Genomic DNA, 19,300 nt, shown 5'->3' with positions numbered 1-19,300 from the left:
CAATATCCATTCGATATGTATCTTCACAAATTCGTGATCTTACTTCATGTATGCTGTTATGGATTAATATCATATCCATGAATTAAGGAACAAAGATTGACGAAAACGTTTTAAAAGAACCAAAAACAAAAAAGTAGCTAAAAACCATTGTTTAGTTCTCAAATGCGTTTTTTCATATACAGCAAAGTTTTGATTATCTTTCTTTGTCTTAGAAATACCAGTTCTGAACCCTCATAATTTAGCATAAATGTTTTTGAAGGAACAGTATATTGACATACGAAATTATTGTGTTCATGTTCTGCTTTTTATTCATTTTATTTACTAGGGGAATCTGTCCTATGCATATTTTTAATAAAATAGATACATGTATATACAGTTCAATGTTTGTAGAGATAGTTCAAAACAAAAGTTTTAAAAGGGTACTTAGAGAGAGTTTACAATGCATTCTATGCAATCTAAAATTAAGTGTACACTTATTTTAGTTCCATCGTTTAGCAACCAGTTATACTTTATAACTACAAGTAATATAGTTTAAGCGTGACGGCTTTTGGCAATTATTTATTATTTATCTTCAATCGAGTGGAAAGAGGTAAGAACCGAAGAAAATTTCACCACTGCAACTAGAGGGTCTAAAGCATAAGAGTCGTTCTTGGGAATTGGTTTGAAAATATTACTGGAGACAAGTATTCGTTTAAATATGTAAAGCTTGGTCGTGTTACTGATGAATACAAAAGGTTTGGCTGGTTTATAAAATCAAAGTCTGAAATCTTCATAATCGCTAATCGTCAAATATTCACTGTCGCTGATTTTGGCATACTTTAAACACCCGAAATGGTACAAATATGATATGCTCAAAATTTGATGACTTCCGCTAAAATCTTTGTTCCCTTGATATTATTGCGTACTCTTACGTAGCCGTTTGGGCCCGGTGGTTATATATAGATATCGGTGTCCTGGTAATTTATATGACCTTTATATAATCAATTGTAACGAACGTCTGTGTTTGAATCGGAAAATGGGTAATATTACATAAATTCAATGCTAACCGATCATTTTATCTTGTAAATTCCAGTTCTAATACAAGCAAAAAATACACAAAGACATGTGTGTGATATTTTTTAAAAACAATGTACGTTGTAGCGTTTGTTATTGATAGGGAACCAGTTTATGAACCAGATTTAGCAGCTGGCAATCAATATTCATAAATATCGGGGCGTTTTAATGTATATGACCTATATATATATATATATATAGCTTCAGTGCCTGAATCGGAAATCTGGTAATTTTCAAAGCTAGCTAATCATTTTATGTAAACTTCCCGTTCCCAGACAAGCAAGAAACACATGTAGAACACATGTACGCGTATGATATTTAAGAGGTACATTTTTATCTCGTATGAAGCTAGAACTTCGACGCTGTGGCGGTGAACATGGTGAAGATCTGCTGGATTATGTGGCGTGTTACTACACATTAATGCAAATCATATGCGAATATTAAATATAGATTTTACGAGTGCAAGAAGTCGCTAACACTACTAGCGACTTAAAAAACGATTGTGAAATTACGAAATAATGGAATCAAAATGATACTCTCCCTGAGATTCCGCTCATATGATCGGTTTTCCTCTTTTTCTCTGGTGAAAAAAATAACCACAACACTATGTTGTAGACAGAGTGATTAATTGACAAGTATCTCTGTAGTGACGTTTTACAATGGATAGATGTGTAACAAACATTGTTCGCTTCAACTCGACTTTTTCTGACATCAATCATTAATGTGTGCTATGGTTTTTAATTATATAATTGATATAAATATTGTACAAGGAAATATCACGGAAAAATTATGTGGTTTTAGTTTGATTGCATGATTTGTTTTTGTCAGTGTTGAACAACGGCGATGTAGATGTTGCGTAAGTATCAGTCTCTGTAAGAATCAAGCAGTGGGTGAAACATGGTATGAAAAATAAAATATCATTTTGAAAGTTTGATTTAACTGTTTGCAGTACCATAATCAAGAAAAAAGGCAACATTTTTCATATCACTTTCCTGTAAAAAAAATAAAACCTCATTTTTCTTACATTCATTGAAGTACTTCTGTACAAATCCAGTGATACGGTATCTAAAAAGAAAGCATTCTTGAGTGAATTTATAATGTCGAATCGGCGGGATTTTTGACATGATTCTGATTTTCCGATTTTGCCTGATTCTTACAAATACATTGTACTCGCATTTAATTATTTACTTTCTGTTTGATAGACAGCTTATTTAATTCGTTTCTTCGGCTTAAGTACAGTGATAAATGTTTGTGTAAAGGAAAATACCTCCATTTCAATATTTTAATACTTTTGTTATCATTTAATTATTGTTATTGTTTTGTTTTGGGGAAATTGTTTAAGACAGTGCAGGGCTACCTTTTTCGTATAAGTATATTTTCTAATTCTGAAATATATCAGGAGAAGATATATGATTCATTATTTTTTTTATTAATATCATTATAAAAATATACTATTGCACATAACAAACATATCACAGTGAAATGAATACAAATAAAATGTTCTTTTCACCTATCAAATAATAATAAAAAAAACTCATTCCCTCATCACGTTCTCTCTTCCAGTCAGTCACATCATTAATGTATGATATTCAATTTGGTATCAGTACAAACACTTTGGCATTTTGTTATTCAGATGAATCCTTCGAAAAAAGCAATGCGGAGATGAGTGTTTTTTTTTCCAATAATTATATGATTCGATGCTTTCGAAAAAGAAATGGTCCTTCTTACTTCTTTGAGAGGTCCAAACTTTCCAGTTTAAACTACTAAAACTGTTTAACAAAGTTGAACTTGGGTTATTAAATTAAAACTAGTATTTTAAATAATGCAGGAGCTCGCGAGTGAAGTATAATATTATATAATATATAATTCAACAAACAATACTTTTGTTCATAACAGAATTTGTTATCAATGTTATCATTACTTTGAAGCAATACTTTCAATGAAGTAACATAGGACTTAATTACACGCTCAACCTAGTTCTGTAGTTCGCCCTTTCTTTGGAAACATTTTGGTAAATTCGAAAGCGCTATTGGAAATGCTTAAAATAAAAAAAATGTAGAAAATGTTCATTCCTTTCTTCTAACAAACACGAACCTGTCCTGGAATTCTATTACATGTAAAAGGAAAATATTTATTTCAATTTTCACACTGGAAAATCATAATTGGGTCCTCTTGAGTTTGAATGGATTCTGACAGATCATTATACATCAATGGTTGATCGTCTGTAATTTTAAGTACTCCTGTGCAGTCTTTATACTGACCATCTGTACTGAGACATTGTGGTCTACAAATACCACCATAAGAATCAAATGCTCTTATGTAAGTACTTGTCGTGTCTTTAACTGGCTTTTTAATCACTACTGGTGTTGTCGACTCTGTGTAACGAGTTTTCTTGTCAATTGATATATGATCTATATGTCTCCCATTGTAAGAGAAGCCTACAGCATCTATTGATATATTAAATGTTCTCTCTGACGGAGATGGAAAGTTTGAAATATCTGGATGGTGCATATTAACAAAACCAATTTTAAGCATAGCTATTTTGTCTTTTTGTTCTTGACTTAGATCATTGGCACTACTATGTACGACTGATCTCTTTCCTCTTGAGCCGCTGCTTGTTCTTGGATCCACAATACTAGATTGCATAAAATGTGAAGTTATACTGGGTGAAGGGTTGCTGCTTGTCAACACTCTGTCAAAAGAAGAACTAAATCTTATTCCACCACCGTCTACTCTTGAATTACCATTGTTATCAAGATGGCCTACATAAGAGCTCATGATTTGAGAAAATCCATCCATATTAATAAACTCTGACTTGGCTCTAGATTCGCATTCGTTGGTTCTTCTGTTGCAGTATAAAAATATATTGACATCGCCTCCACAGTTGTTATCACATGTCGGGGCTTCTGCATATCGATATACAAATCGTCTGAAACCTTTACTGTAACCAAATAAATTACTTCTTGGTGGTAACAAGTTATCCATTAAATTATTTGGTAGGTGGTTCATCATAGTAGTATTTGGATAGTCTAGTTCTGGGTTGATTCCCAACATTTCCTGTCGTTCTCTGAAAGCCTCCCAAAGATAATCTATAAAACAATGGTGTAAGAAGAAAACAGGATCTTGTGGACTTGTTGTTACACCACCCATATGACCATCTCTGCCACCAACGTATCGATGAACGGCGTCATGGTGTCTTTCCAAATTATCATCGTCGCTTGCAGCTGTCGGTGAAAGAATTTCACTGTTTAAACGCTTGGTAAAAATATTCCTGACTCTGCTTGGATCTATGAGAGAACTATCTGGTCCAGGAATATCACGTCTAAGTAAAGTGTTGTTTGCTGGTGTTCTCCAGTTACCAAAAGGACCCGTGTATACCACACCTTTCGGGTTTCCTAAGAAAATTTCTGTCCATAAAATTGATTCTTCAGGGCGTTGCATTCTAAAGTCTAATCTCGAATCCCAATAAGGTAGAGAAACATATGGGTTAACTGTTCTTAAAGCTTCTTCAAACCTAAAATAAATACACATTCTGTAACTTCTGTTAGGGTTTAATGATAAAATAAATACTCATTCTGTAACTTCTGCCAGGGTTTAATGATAAAATAAATACACATTCTGTAACTTCTGTCAGGGTTTAATTATAAAATAAATACACATTCTGTAACTTCTGCCAGGGTTTAATGATAAAATAAATACACATTCTGTAACTTCTGCCAGGATTTAATGATAAAATAAATACACATTCTATAACTTCTGCCAGGGTTTAATTATAAAATAAATACACATTCTATAACTTCTGCCAGGGTTTTATTATATGTTAAGGGTTCAATGTGTGAATACTAAAAGAGTAATCAAGGGAACCAAAATTCTAGGGAAAATCAAAATAATGTAATCCAGTGACAAAGACCAGACTTGGAAAACAGACAAACACAACAAAGAAATAAAGTAACTAAAATAAAACATATAGCGTAACAAAAGTTAATGAGCAACACGGACTCCACTAAAAACCTTAAGTATTTAGAGAAGAACATCTTACATGAGTTGTATTGTTTATTACAGTTATATTGTAACAGTATCTATAACCTTATCTATTTTATTTGGTTTTTTTTTTTTATTTTAGTGGTTGTTTGGTTGCATCAGTATACAAATTTTGAAAGTCTCACATTTTGATATGTACATGTATCAATTAGGCTAGATGCGGCTATGTCTATTTTAACAGCGTATACTTACAAGTAAAGATAATATCTATGCCAGCTGGGGAAGTTAGGTCCTCCATGAGCTGATGCTATAGCAGGGCCTTCATGTAGAAGAGCCATGGCATCATACTTGTTTGGTGTCACTGACTGTAAGTAAATAGGTAAATTCTCTGTTTTAGTATGATCAATTAAATCGTCAGTTATTTTTTCTGCAAACGGTGTAACCAATCTATACGTTTTCTTTGTGTAGGTTTTTGCCATTAATTCACATTTGTCCCGGTTTTATTACGAATCTAAAACCGTTGACCGATAATTTAAATAATACCTTGACTTCAACGAGCAATTGATGTGATTATTATGATAAACATTCTACCAAAACTGTTTGTCTACTCACAGTATCAGCCTTTAGTGCTTTTACAGCATCGAAGAAATCCTCTCTTTCTTCGTCTGACAAGGTTCTGATTTCTCGTCTCACTCTAATTCCCCATGGATTAGGTCGTGGTGGTCGTGGTCGAGTTGGTATTGGTGGTGTTGGTCTCGGTTGAGTTGGCTGAGGAAGTGTTGGTCGTGGTGGAGTTACTGGAGGTCTAGTTGGATCAGTAGGTCTAGGAATGAGAGTTGGTAATGGTCTTGGTCTTGTTCTATACCTGTTGTATCGATTGTACTGGTAGTTGTATCTGCTAAATTTGTTGAAACGAGTTTGCCTCTTCATTCGTAAATGAATTTCCTTTCCAAGGCTATTGATCCAGTTAAAAGCATTTTGGTCAAGCTGGGGTAAAGACTCTTGTATGTTTTTGCCTAATACATGCGTAAGATATTTTTGTAGACAATTTGATTGGGCTTCCAAATCGTGACCAGTGCCTAATACCTCTTGTGTGTAGCAATCCTGTAACATCTGTGGTATAGCATCTTCCTCTACTAAGGCATGGGCACACATTGGCAGTGCCACAAGCACTGAGAGTATCAAAATCATTTTCTGTTGAAATAGAAACACATGTCAAATGCATATATATATTTAATTTTATTTTAAATTCATTTAGAAACGAACACAAATGTATACAATAAGAATAACAGGTTACATTCTTTCACATTAATTAAGTATGAAATATTGAACGAGAATATTAAATTTGCAAGCTGAATTATTTTTTAACGAAATTAAGCAACTAGTTAAGTTTATATTTATGAATACCATAAGTGTAGAATCTATTAATATTTACATTGTATACTTCTCTTGCTGTACTGTATGAAGTTTGATTTTGCTTTTTCTCTTTTTGAACTTTATATAGACAAGATCAATGACGTTAGAACGCCATTAGGGATTTTTGGTCTTTACGAGGAAATAAAGTATTTTTCAAATTTCCAATGTGGTCTAGTCCTATTAATGGATATGTGTTTCTAATAATAACTCAATAATAACACGTGTATCATTGAAGCATTGTACATCTAAGTATAAAAGTCATCAGTCTTCACTTCTTTCGCTTGTCACGTATATAATAATGTATTGACGTAAAAACAGAAGTAAAAACGACAACCAATCATTGTCTTTACTTCAGTGTACGAGTGACACCTATGAGGACGTTAGTATTTGTTTTGCGTATCATGTTTGAATAAATATCCTTGAACTTATTTGTATCGCGTAGAACGAAGATCTGGCACAGTTTTATATGGACGAAATTTATATCACGGCTATGTTAATTAAATTTACAGATTTATTGTAGATAAAGCTTACTGTGAAAAGAGTACCATATTTTTAAGATAAGTTTCTACTAATAAGGAATACCTTTATTGTCAGTTTTACCTATATTTTGTTTTTCTGCGTGCTAATGCATGGTGAATGAAAAATTAAAAACAAAACAAAAATAATAAAGTGTGATAAGTATAGAGATTACTCGGAAAACAAATCATAGTTAAACCACTGATAATTATATAATATCTTGTAATTTGTAGAGTTAATATAATCGTATGGCGACATTTGTACATTTTGTAGTACACGTTTTAATTGCACGCTTCTTTCATGGAATTGTATATTTAACAGGTGATAGCATTGTATGATTTAGAAAGGTGACCTTTTTACATGCTTTTTACACTGCTAGATTCATTTTGATTGTTACATAATAAATCATAAATTTACATAACCACATTACGTACTTTGTTATGGATCATTTACAGTTCAAACTCCTACACGACAGGAGTGTCCACTATCTCCTCGCATTTACTGTTGTTAACAAGAAACGTTAGGTACGTTTTACAGGTAATTATGTTTCAGCTTCTTTTTAAAAAAAAATCCAATCAAATAAATTAGTTGTAGAAATACAATTATGATTTTTTTACAAAATGTCATATTCGTACACTATGTAAGTTTTGAAAAAAATAATATGTCATTAATTGCTAATAAGTCATGGTAACTTAATAAAAAGCAAAAATCAAAATGATAGCATATTCTGGTCGCAAAATAAATATTTGGATATATTTTCATATATTCTTACTTATATTTAGTAACCTATTTTCGTCTGTGTATTTCAAGATCAATATGTATGTATTTTCGTCAAGGAATTTTCTGGATATCCTTGAAATTTTCCCCACCCAACTGCATTTTGTTTTCGTATTGGTTATGGTTGATTGACATTATCAAGGTCCCCGAGCGTAGTCCTTTTTAAGGGATGATTACATTTTTAAGAAGGTTATAAATACTAGTTCAATAATATTCCAAACAGAAAAGATTTTACTGTGTTATTTGGATTTCTGCTAAAACACCAGAAGGAAACAGCTAAAGAGGTTCGTGGAAAGCGAGGTATACGCAACATCCATTCAAGTTTTCAGAAAATACCAATAATAAAACGTGCGATTTTTTTTCTATTTGAATCAGAAGTTATTTTTTGGGGGGTCTTGTTTGTAAACATTTCATATACATTTAACTCACGTAGAAATTTGTAACCGTCTATTCAAATAACAGCTGTCGACAACAAAAATCATGTACCCGCTATCCAACACATTTTCTCCTATTCTAAGCCGGTGATTAAAAATACACGTGATAACCGGGCGGTGATTAATTTCTGCAATAGTTTTCTCGCCACTTTACATTTCTGAGTTTTCTACAGATTTTATGGGAAAAACCAATACTGACTCACTCCTTCAGCCTATTCTTGGTTTTAATTATTTCACCACTCTCTATGGTAAAATTAAGATTTTATCATACTCGCTGAAGCTCGCAAGTTGAAATTATAATTTTATCATCTCGTATAAAAAAAAATATCTAAACCACTCATTACTGAAGGTAAATCTGTAAACGACGCGGGAAAAGTAGTTTATTTCTTATCTTATTTCAATAATAGGTCGTCTTTTGTAGCATTAATTTTACAGATAATGACTTGATAAACATTATTTGATTCAAATACTGACTTACTTTGCTTTTCAATTCTCTGTTAAACTGAACTCAAAGAAATCATGTACTGAGCAAATATCGAATGAGACATTTATTTAAACACGCAAAGATATGGGTAAAACATATCATTGGGTAATTCATATTTAACCTTAAAATTATTAAATTCTGGGTAAATATACACAAAATTGCAAATATGTGTCTCTTTCCACGGGCAACTTAAACCTTAAATTTTGACTGTGATAAGACGATTCAGTAAGAACAGGCTATCTTCTCTCCCAGTAACGAGAGCGGCCCTGGGGTTCTTCCTCTAAGGGACCCTCCATTTCACTTCAGAGAAGGGGATGGATCTTTATAAATATTGATGTAGTTTACTTTTTTCATAAGTTGCAGCAAATATTTTTTTCTATATTAACAAAGCGTTCAGTAGAAAATTAACTGTTGCGCATTATTTTTTCCTACCCTTTCTCAGCAAATGTTTTCCTCAAATTTCAGGATAATTTTTTAATCAAAAAGAAGCCAAGCCCCCCCCCTCCCCCATCCGTCTTCAGAGGGGGTTTGCCATACATAGGCTGCGACTATTTTTTTATTTCGGGGGGGGGGAATCAAAATTTTCAATTTTGGTAATTTTTTGGGGTCCAAATTTTTGTCAGAATTTCCTAAGGCAGTCGAAAAAAATGTAGGTATTTTCATAGGGGTTATACGCATTTTTCAGGTATTTTTTTAAAGGTTTTGTAAGATATTTTTGATGGTCGAATATTTTTCTCTTGACCTAGCCTGGGTAGGTGAGTACCCCTCCCCCTTTTTGGGGTCGTCCCTGAATAAATGTGCATGGCGTCAGGACAAAAAAAAAGTGCAGGTCATATTTTTAATGCGGGATGAACGATACTGCAAATTTTTCATCAGAAAAAGAAAAAAAGAAAAAAAACGACTGCAAACTGTTCCCATTTCCAGTAACGAACTTTTTAATCATTCATGTTAATGTCGACCAATGATCACAGCGCATTAAAATACGTGGGCGTTTGTATGTAAATATAAGAAACTATAGAAACATTTGTAACCCACGTGGCTTAGAAAATGCAAAGCAAGATTTCATTTCGACGATTGCATACATGTGATATATAGATGAAGACATGTGTCGATGAATTACACCCTATATGACATATAGAGTAGGAATTGTAAACACCAATCTACGCATTCATAATTTTTCAAAACATGGCTGTCAAAATAAACACCGAGCATCATCGCGCAGTAATCCAATTAAAAAAAATATTCAGTTAAATGAGTTCTTTAAAGTCATTAATGCAAAATTAAATACTCATGACAAATCATCATATCCAAAAAAATAATAGTAATAATATAAAATAAATAAATAAACTACTTTTCTGATCAGTCTTTATCATCCAAAATCATATATGACTGAAATATATATGTGCATGCGGCATATTGTAATACCAATGAGTGGTTCGGTCATAAAAAAAGAACAGTTGTAATCCTATATTCAATGATAATTATGCAACGATACGAATTATAGAAAAAACCGGAAAAATATTTGAAATATGAATAGTTGTGCTAGTAAGGTAGTAGTTAAAAACGGGGACGACTTGTCATAGTGTCGTCCATTGTCACAAACATGGTGTCATTATATGGAAATGTATGCGTTAATATAAAATTTACCTCTTATTTGGAAGTCAGAAATCTAATAAAGAAATCCAAGATTTCAAATAGAAGATTACTTATATATATTTCTAAAAAGACAGAATGAACAAAGATCTTTATCAAATCCGGTATTTCTAATTTTTGAAGTCAATTATATCTATGCCGTTCGAGGGTCGACAATGGCTTTTCTAAACTTAGGTTCAGTGTTCGGTCGATCAGCTAGAGACGAAAGAGACACGTTTCTCTCAGGCTGGAGTGAAGCCACTCTATCTTGGATCAATCCAGTGGCACTCCCAGGCTGACGTGATCTACCGATTCCTGTCAGTCTTTCGAACGTTGATCTTGATCTTGATACGCACTGGTTAATCCTCCTATTACAGTATAGATATTCTGTCTTTGCACCACCACATTTGTTTCTGCAGGTAGGTGCAGCTTCGTATCGATAAATGTACTGCGTGAATACATTACTGTAGCCATCTATATTCCGTAATGGTGGCCAAAGATTGTCCATCTTCCTGAACGGTTGATGAACAGGTATGTCCATCAAAGGATAATCTCTCGATGAATCTATCCCACGTCGTCTTTGCTGCTCCCTGAACTGTTCCCATAAATAATCTATGTGGCAGTGAAAGTTCCAGAAAGCCGGTTCCTGTGGACTAGTTGACAGACCGCCCATATGGCCATCTTGTCCGCCAATCCACCGATGGACACCGTCATGGTGAGTTTCAAAATTGCTATATAAAGAAACATTCGTGGGAAATAAAATTTGGTAGTGGTATTTCTGTTTAAACACCTCCCGTAACAACTCAGGGTTTAGCAGGGAGCTTTCCGGGCCGGGAATTCCACGTCGCAAAAGTGTGTTGTTTGCAGGTGTTATCCAGTCAGCAAATGGTCCTGTATATACCACACCTGTAGGATTCCCCACGAATATCTCGGTCCAATAGATAGATTTAGACGGATCCACCATTCGAAAGTCTAAAGTTGAATCCCAGTACGGCAAAGCCATCTTCGGATTCTTTGTTCTCAATGCTTCTTCAAATCTGTAACGCAATAAATTATGTTTTCAGAAACTATTCTTACTGTTAATAGTATGGATTCCATCATATTATTTACTTATTCTTACCTACATATTTATCCAATAATCTGAACTAAAATCGTTTGGTTTTTTTTTGTACTGAGAAAAACTTTTCTACAATTTAAAATTAGTGTGCTATGTTGTATATTTCAGCTCTATTTTATATGAAGTAAACACGAACACATATGGAATGATCAATCTAGTTCCGACATCTTTAGTGAGTTTCGAATACAGTTTCATGAAATATATTCAAAATTAATCTGTTTAAAATTCTGAAATAAACGGGAAAATTTTACTGAGCATGTCTCGATAAGACTGAAAGGTTCAAACTACTAGTATGACGTTACATTTTTACAACATGAAACTAATCAGCATATTTGGTTGGCAAGGACAATCATGCACTCATGTAATCGTTATGATCCTTAACATTTGAAGATTGTATCTTTACCCTTGTTTCACTTCCTGAACATCACTTGTTTCTAAGGTAACGCGGATATATTTTCTATAGGTAACACTATACTGAGAGATCAATGGTGAAAATGATCTCATGTGGAAACAACACATAAATCCCTCTTTTCATGATTTAGATAATAATAATATTTATATATGGTGTTTAACCTGTATATAAATTTACACCAAAATCCATGGAACGGTTTTGAGTTGTGCTTACGAAGTCTTTACATGTAAAAACCTCAAGCAAACAGTTGATAGTGAGTAAAAACACTTAACATTTTCCGGATGCATTTCCAAGTAACACATATTTACAATCTCAAATATTATATTCAGCTATTTACAATAGAAAAATGAACAGATTTGGTGAAACGTAGCTATTCACTAGCTTATATCCTAAATACAAAATGCTTTACTACAAAAAAGATCTTCATGACTTCGTCTTTTATTCTTGAGTTTTAACACATCTCAACTCAATATAACTACTTGGTGACCCTACATTCGATAAAATCCTAATTATCCAGCTTTGTTTTCCGGTGTTTCTCGCGCATTTAATCTAGGTAAGCGTTTTAAGAGCATATGTTTTAGTTAAATATTCTTAGTTATTTCTATTTCAGTTTTCTAGATTTTTGTTGTAATCTTTTGATTTGCTAGATTTTAGACTATTTTCCTAATATTACCGTTTTAACGCTGGTTTAGTGTGTCGGGACGTTGATTGTGAAATGCTATTGTCATATACTTACAAAGCGACGAAAGGGAATATGGACTAATGATACTTACAACACAAGAAAATATCTGTGCCAACTGAGGAAATTCGGTCCGTCATGAGCTGACGGGATAGCATCATCCTGGTGTAGTAGGGCCAAAGCGTCGTACTTGTTCGGTCTTATGGACTGGTACGGGTATACAAAATAGAGGGTAGATAACAAGTAATACATTTCATTGTTTTGTGTTATCTCCACGATCCATCAATATAATGCCACATACCAAATTTTATATCAATCTATCATGTGGGAACCGTGCAAAGTTGACATTGTTTAGCTTTGAAAACGCCCACAACATGAACCACATCTCTATAAAACCACACACCAATTTTAAAATCAATCCATTGATTAGTCACGAAAAATTTCCCTGTCATAGCATATCTACTAAAAAATAACCAAGTCCCACAAAACGGGATATTAGTATCGGATAGCAAGCAAAAAATACTTACAATATTCACTATATAAAGCCACAAACCAAATTTCAAATGATTGGGAGTCGAGATTTTGTGACGAAAATTTTCTATATCATAACATACCTAGCGAAAAATTACTAAGTCCCACAACACAGAATGTTAACATCGGCTAGAAAAAAATCCATCCATGATTGCGACTAAATTAAAGACGGACGACATGAAACCAATACACCACCATTAGTTGAGAGTGTAAAAAGTTAAATCAAAGGTTGAATTATTTGTAAAAATAAAACGAGTTGAAACTACGTAACTACGCGGTAAAAATTAAATTTTTAAGTTACCTGTTCTTAAACATTCTGTGTAAAGGGAAATAGCTCACTAACCTGATAGACTGGTTCACTGTATCATTAAGGATAGGTCGAATAATGACCTTTATTAAAATTAAATAATTTCAACTTTACTTGGTGAGTTTTTAGTAATTAATGTAGTCAATTTTCAAGGAGAATATTTATTGTCTCCCTAGACTACAAGATACTGCCTGCTAATGTACTGTCTGTCTTTAAGACAGATTCAATAGGAAATCAAAAGCATGTAATACAGTGACAAAGACTAGACATGGAATACAGACACACACACAACAAAGGAATTAAAATAACCAAAATAATACGTACAAAGCAAGTAAAGTAATTTAGCAACTCGGGCTCCACTAAAAACTAGGAGCATGGACCAGGTGCACCGGTAGGTTAGCGTCCTCTGCTATTCCAGAAACACCCGCCGAATTGCTCATAAGAAGTAAAATTCAGGGTAATCAGGGTAAAGAGGAGGGAAAACTAAATATGACACGTTGAACAAATCGGTTATCATGGTGCATATAGATAAAACGTAACGATCCACGAGTTCATGATGACGACCATAAAACTTCTGTAGTGATGACATCAATCTTGTAGCAACATAACCCTGTTCCAGAAGGTACCAAGTACAAAATGTCTGCATTGTTACGGCAAGCTCTTGCATTACGTATGAGTTGTAGTGTGAAAACTCCATACACAGGTGCTGAAGGGATGCTGCCACAGATGAAATGAGAGTTGTCTATTACATGTCATAGGAACCAAGTACCAACATGTTTTTTATTGACTATTATTGAATACGCCCGGCAATGAAATGCACAACACAAATGAGCGGTACACTCTATGAAAAGGGAGTTTCTTTATATAAAGTCCCTGCTTTGAATAAAAAAGATCTAATAATTTCCCAATTTTTAAAGCTTTATTTCCAGTGGTTAAGATATTTTCTTACCGTATCTTTCTTGAGAGCATTGACTGCGTCAAAGTATTCCTGTCTGTCTGTGTCGCTCAATGTTCTGATTTCTCTCCTCACACGTCTCCATGGACCATCTTTCGATTTTTGTATCCCACGATCTTTACGGCTTTTCTTTCCCCTTTTCCGGTTAATCTGCTTTGTGTTGCAAATTTTAACAAAGGATTTTTTACTATCTTTGCATTTCCCAACATGAGGCTTAATCCTCTCAAATGCCTGGCGGCCGAGGGAATCTATCCAATCAATGGCCTTCTTGTCCAGAACTCGCCATGCGCCATCACGACCTACACCTTTCACAGATGTGAAGTAGCGTTCTAGACAATTTTCGTTTCGTACCGTGTTTTTCTGTAAATAACAATTCGTGATGACAGGAAATCCATTGTTCTCTGAATAACCATGTAGAGAAAGTGGTAATATCGCCAGAAGTAATAATATATAAACCATTCCTGGAATAATTTAATATAAAACAATTCTATTTTGTTCGAATGACTTGTTTCGTCATAGTTATCGCTTTTACATAGACTGACATTGCAGTAACGTATTGTCAACATTTTTATCGAAATTCAAGTCAGAAATATCATCCAGTTATGCTTTAAAATATTTAACTAGCAATAAAAATGGAATCAATTTCAGTCATATTCAAATTCAAATTTTAAGTTGGTATTACAACATTATCAGAACAAGACCTGAATATTGTTATGTCAGTGCTGTCACTTCGTTAGTGCAATAACACAGTTGCAACATGCATTATATATAATTAAAGAGGCATTTTTTTGTAATTTTTAAAAGTTGTCATTTATAGACATGAATATTTATTATAAGATACTCATGAATATGCAAGGCATGTTAATATGGACGAGTTAAACCAGTGTGTATAGAGCATAATATTTAGTAAATTATGTGCTTACTTTGCCAACAAACTTATATTGTGCAGTTTATCAACACATAGCATAAAAAACCTTAGGTCTAAATGAGCCCAAAATGTGTTTGAAAATTTTGCCAGATTGAGAAAAAAAGAAACACATGATTTTGTATCATATTTTGTTTGTCGAACACAAGATCGATATGTTCTATACGAAAACTTATGTAAAACGTAAAATAATAATGCAAACACTTTGCGTAAATGTTGTAAGCGATCGAAAATCATTTTTGGGCTATATTCAGGCATCTTTTTAACACAAAAATGTACCAATAACTCTTTTTTGTGAGTTAAGTAAAGTTTTCATTAGCTAACATGACAGGAAACTGGTATAAACGGACATAGTCCTTTATCTAAAAAAGTTAACTTCGTTTGTAAAAGGTAAAACAATTGCACGTGAATTAGCAAGTGACTGTCTTGACAGAAAGAAATGCTATATTTGTCTTATTTGTTAAGCATATGGAAACATTAAAGAACGAGTGTTAAATATTTTTTGTCCATGAAGAACCTCAATCAGTGAAATGGAAATATATCATGATTTGGTTTTTTTTTTCGAAATTATACATATAAAAAAAACTGTGGAAAAATAGCTGTACTTTTTTTCATTAATTAATTCGTTGGTTCTGTACATTATTATGTTTTTCGTGTATGTTTTTATGTTTTGGTCTAAATAGACGTGCTAGTATATGAATACATACGAATACGAAAAACATGATTTGAGGTGTTTATTCAGAACATATGTAGCAATTTTATCTGTGTAGAAGACGCCGTTTGGATATAAACAATTTTGCTTTACAATCTAGTATATTGATATCAATCCACCTTCTTAGAATTAGTTTTGCTAAAAAAAAAAAAGAAACGCTCATGTCTTGACCATACAGATATCGATTTACAGAAAAAAGAGCTATTCTTTTGTTACTTTTTTCAAGTTTAACCTAAAAAAACATTCGTTATATTTATTTGTTTATTTTTAAATTTGAAAATGGTTTAAATCATAAATTTAGAAAGGTTCATTGTCAATGTCACGAATGAATATTTCATGAAAATGGAAGTAATGCAAATTACATTTAAAGACAGGAATGTCAAATTCGCATAAACGTTCATATCAGTATAATTTATAAATTATTATTTATTCTTAAAATTCGTTTTACGTTCCTGTAACAAACTTTACCATCTAACTCTCTTTAAACATTAAAAAATTTACATTGTGCGTGGGATAAGCTTATCTCACAGATCCTGAATTACAGGAGTTACACTGTTATATTCTTTATATGGAACTGTTTAGTGCAATAACACTTAAATAGGAACCTTTTTTCTTTTGCAGCGGGAATTCCCTAAACGAAATAGGGGAATTTTATATATGTATATTAAAGAAATGCATAAGTTATCAAAGATTAATAAATCGGTACAAGAACGTCAATTACATTACAACAAACGACAATATGACAGTTCTGAGAAGAGTTTATGTACTTGGTATACATGTACAAATGCACATTTTGAATTATTCATAATCTGCAAATCTGTATAAATCAATGAAATTTTCAAGAACATGGTCATATTTCTTTAATTGTTCGAAGTAATACACATTATGTGTACCCATCTTTGATTCATATGTAAAGCGCTAGCATTTTGTTAGTTTATATGCAAAACAAACTCTGAGACGTAGCAAACTTTGAGATAGCCCACTAATAATTTGTTATAGTTGCAGGCTATTTAATGTGAATTAATTTTCAGCTTTTTACGAATATAATAGTCGTTTCCTGATTGAACATGGGTTATACGTGTCACGCCGTTCTGTAATTGGGATTTTTAATTAGTACAAACACAATTTTACTATAATCCCAGTTGTTTATATTTTAGTACCTATTCTCAATTGACCTTTTTAATTTAAATCAAGCATAATGCTTGTCCGTATATATGAATTATATTTCGCATAAAAGGCTTAATATGTCGAGGAATTAAATGAAAAATGTGACCTAAATACATAAAATTAAATAAAAGATGATCTCAAACCTTCCTGCTTTTGTTAACAATTTAATGAATTATACATAAGAAAAATGTCGTATGGATGATATTATATAACGCTCGAAGAAACCTATCATAAAGGAAACGCATTGAGATTCATTATGTTGGTAGAACCTATGATCAGTATAGAATAAAAAGATTCTCAAATTATAATTGCCTATTGTCATTCCAAACTTTTCCCCAAAATTGGAAGTCCAGAAAATCACAAAAAGCATTTTCTAAAACTTAAATATATTTAAAAAAAGGTTTTGATTTCATAAATATTTCTGGTATTTTAAATGATTATACAGTTAAGGAAGCTATCCTTGCTTATTTTGATAATACTGAACTCCCTTCTATTTGCGATGTTTACAAAAATCCAACCCGTAAATATGATTTTAATTATAGTGAATTATGCATAGAAGAAAATATGCCAATATCTTGGAACTGTATATCACACCGTATTACTGACTTAATATTACATTGAATGATCTTACAGTTAAGAAAACTTTTCCTGCTTATTTTGATAATACTGAACTCCCTTCTATTTGCGATGTTTACAAAAATCCAACCCGTAAATATAACTTTAATTAAAGTTAATTATGCATAGATGAGAACATCAAAGAAAGCATCTCAATCTTGAAATTGAAGTTACTCAAAACGTATTTATGGTTCCAGTTTCCCGGTACAGGTTTTACAGGTAAACTGAACGTCGTTAACGACAAAGAGTTGAACACATTTCTTCAAAAACAAAAAACTCAAGCATCGTCCTCCAGCCACTGTCAATTGAATCAAGTCCAATCATCCAGCACTCATTCCATTCGTATTGTATTAAATGGATAAAACGTGATAAAGTAAACAAGGTAGCATCAAATTCTTTCTTCAAAACAGTGAAAATAGATGACACTCGAATAAAACATTTCGAGTAATACTTTACTCTTAATACACAACAACAAATAAATCTCGAATAAAACACAAATTGAAATAACTCAGCAAGGAATTTGTTTTATTCCTGCCGATAGAGCTGCAAATAACATTATTGTAATTTGTCGTAAGGTTTATGTTGAAATTCTACAAAAAGCAATAACGAATTTACCGACATTCCAACTAACTAAATTTTCAGAAAGTGAAATTGTGAACAAACACTCGTTGCTACCTCTTTACAAGCCAAGCCTAGTAGCATTGAAGTTCCTACTATATACTGGTCCCAAACTTTACACATCACTTTATAAACATAGATTCACTTCCACTTCAAGTAACTGCTCTACAACTAGACTTTCTATTTTACTTACTAGTGCGATAAATACTATTAAAAAGCTGATTATAAATTTTTGTAACAAAACTTATGAAAATAGTGGAATTCACTATTTTTGAAGTGTTTAAAACTCGCTTGAAATGCTTGATAAATTACATGCTCATGTGGAATCTTTCGACTCTGCTCAATATTTTTCAACTTTATACATTTCACTTCCACATAACCTCACATTAAAAAATTCACATATCTTATCAAATGGTCATTCAATAAATCGGGATGTGAATATATTTCTTATAGATCATTTTGTCAGTAACGAAAAACATAAAAACTACATTAATTGGACTTCTTCAGCACCTGCGTATGGAGTGTTCATATCACAACTCATACGCTATGCCAGAACTTGCCGAAACTACGCAGACTTTTTGTATGGCGCTAGAATTGGCTTCTGGAATAGGGTTATGTTGCTACAAGATTGAAGTCATCACTACAGAAGTTTTATGGTCGTCATCATGAACTCGTGGATCGTTATGTTGTATCCATCTGCACCATGAAAACAGATTTATTCAACGGGTCATAGCTTTCCTTTCCTGGTTTGTCTACCCCAGACTTGACTTTTTTATGAGCAACTCGGCGGGTGTTTCTAGAAAAGCTCACCCTACCGGTGCACCTGGTTCATGCTCCCAGTTTTTAGTGGAGTCCGAGTTGCTCATTTGCTGTTGTTACTTTGTATGTATGATTTTAGTTACTTCATGTTCTTTGTATGTCTGTTTTCCATGTCTGGTCATTGTCCCTGGATTGCATTCGTTTGATTAC

General features: G+C 32.9%; 2 protein-coding genes across 2 annotated transcripts; both read right to left on the bottom strand.

The window, feature by feature from the left end:
* Positions 1 to 2,461: 2,461 nt before the first annotated feature.
* Positions 2,462 to 6,640, bottom strand: LOC148616038 (uncharacterized). The gene is made up of 4 exons (XM_088582681.1): positions 6,470 to 6,640; positions 5,647 to 6,228; positions 5,287 to 5,399; positions 2,462 to 4,567 (listed from the first exon to the last, which is right to left on the bottom strand). The coding sequence occupies exons 2-4, from the start codon at positions 6,223 to 6,225 to the stop codon at positions 3,190 to 3,192; spliced, it is 2,070 nt and encodes a 689-aa protein (XP_088438807.1). The 5' UTR covers positions 6,226 to 6,228; positions 6,470 to 6,640; the 3' UTR covers positions 2,462 to 3,189.
* Positions 6,641 to 10,356: 3,716 nt separating this feature from the next.
* LOC148616037 (tyrosinase-like protein) lies at positions 10,357 to 14,803 on the bottom strand. Its single transcript, XM_088582680.1, has 3 exons — positions 14,289 to 14,803; positions 12,596 to 12,708; positions 10,357 to 11,330 (listed from the first exon to the last, which is right to left on the bottom strand). The coding sequence occupies exons 1-3, from the start codon at positions 14,751 to 14,753 to the stop codon at positions 10,448 to 10,450; spliced, it is 1,461 nt and encodes a 486-aa protein (XP_088438806.1). The 5' UTR covers positions 14,754 to 14,803; the 3' UTR covers positions 10,357 to 10,447.
* Positions 14,804 to 19,300: the final 4,497 nt, after the last annotated feature.

Source organism: Perna viridis, chromosome 5, assembly GCF_037379345.1.
Source record: "Perna viridis isolate PV_CMFRI_1.1 ecotype Kerala chromosome 5, ASM3737934v1, whole genome shotgun sequence".
Taxonomy (NCBI): Eukaryota; Metazoa; Mollusca; class Bivalvia; order Mytilida; family Mytilidae; genus Perna; species Perna viridis.
This window is presented reverse-complemented; position numbering and strand designations above follow the sequence as displayed.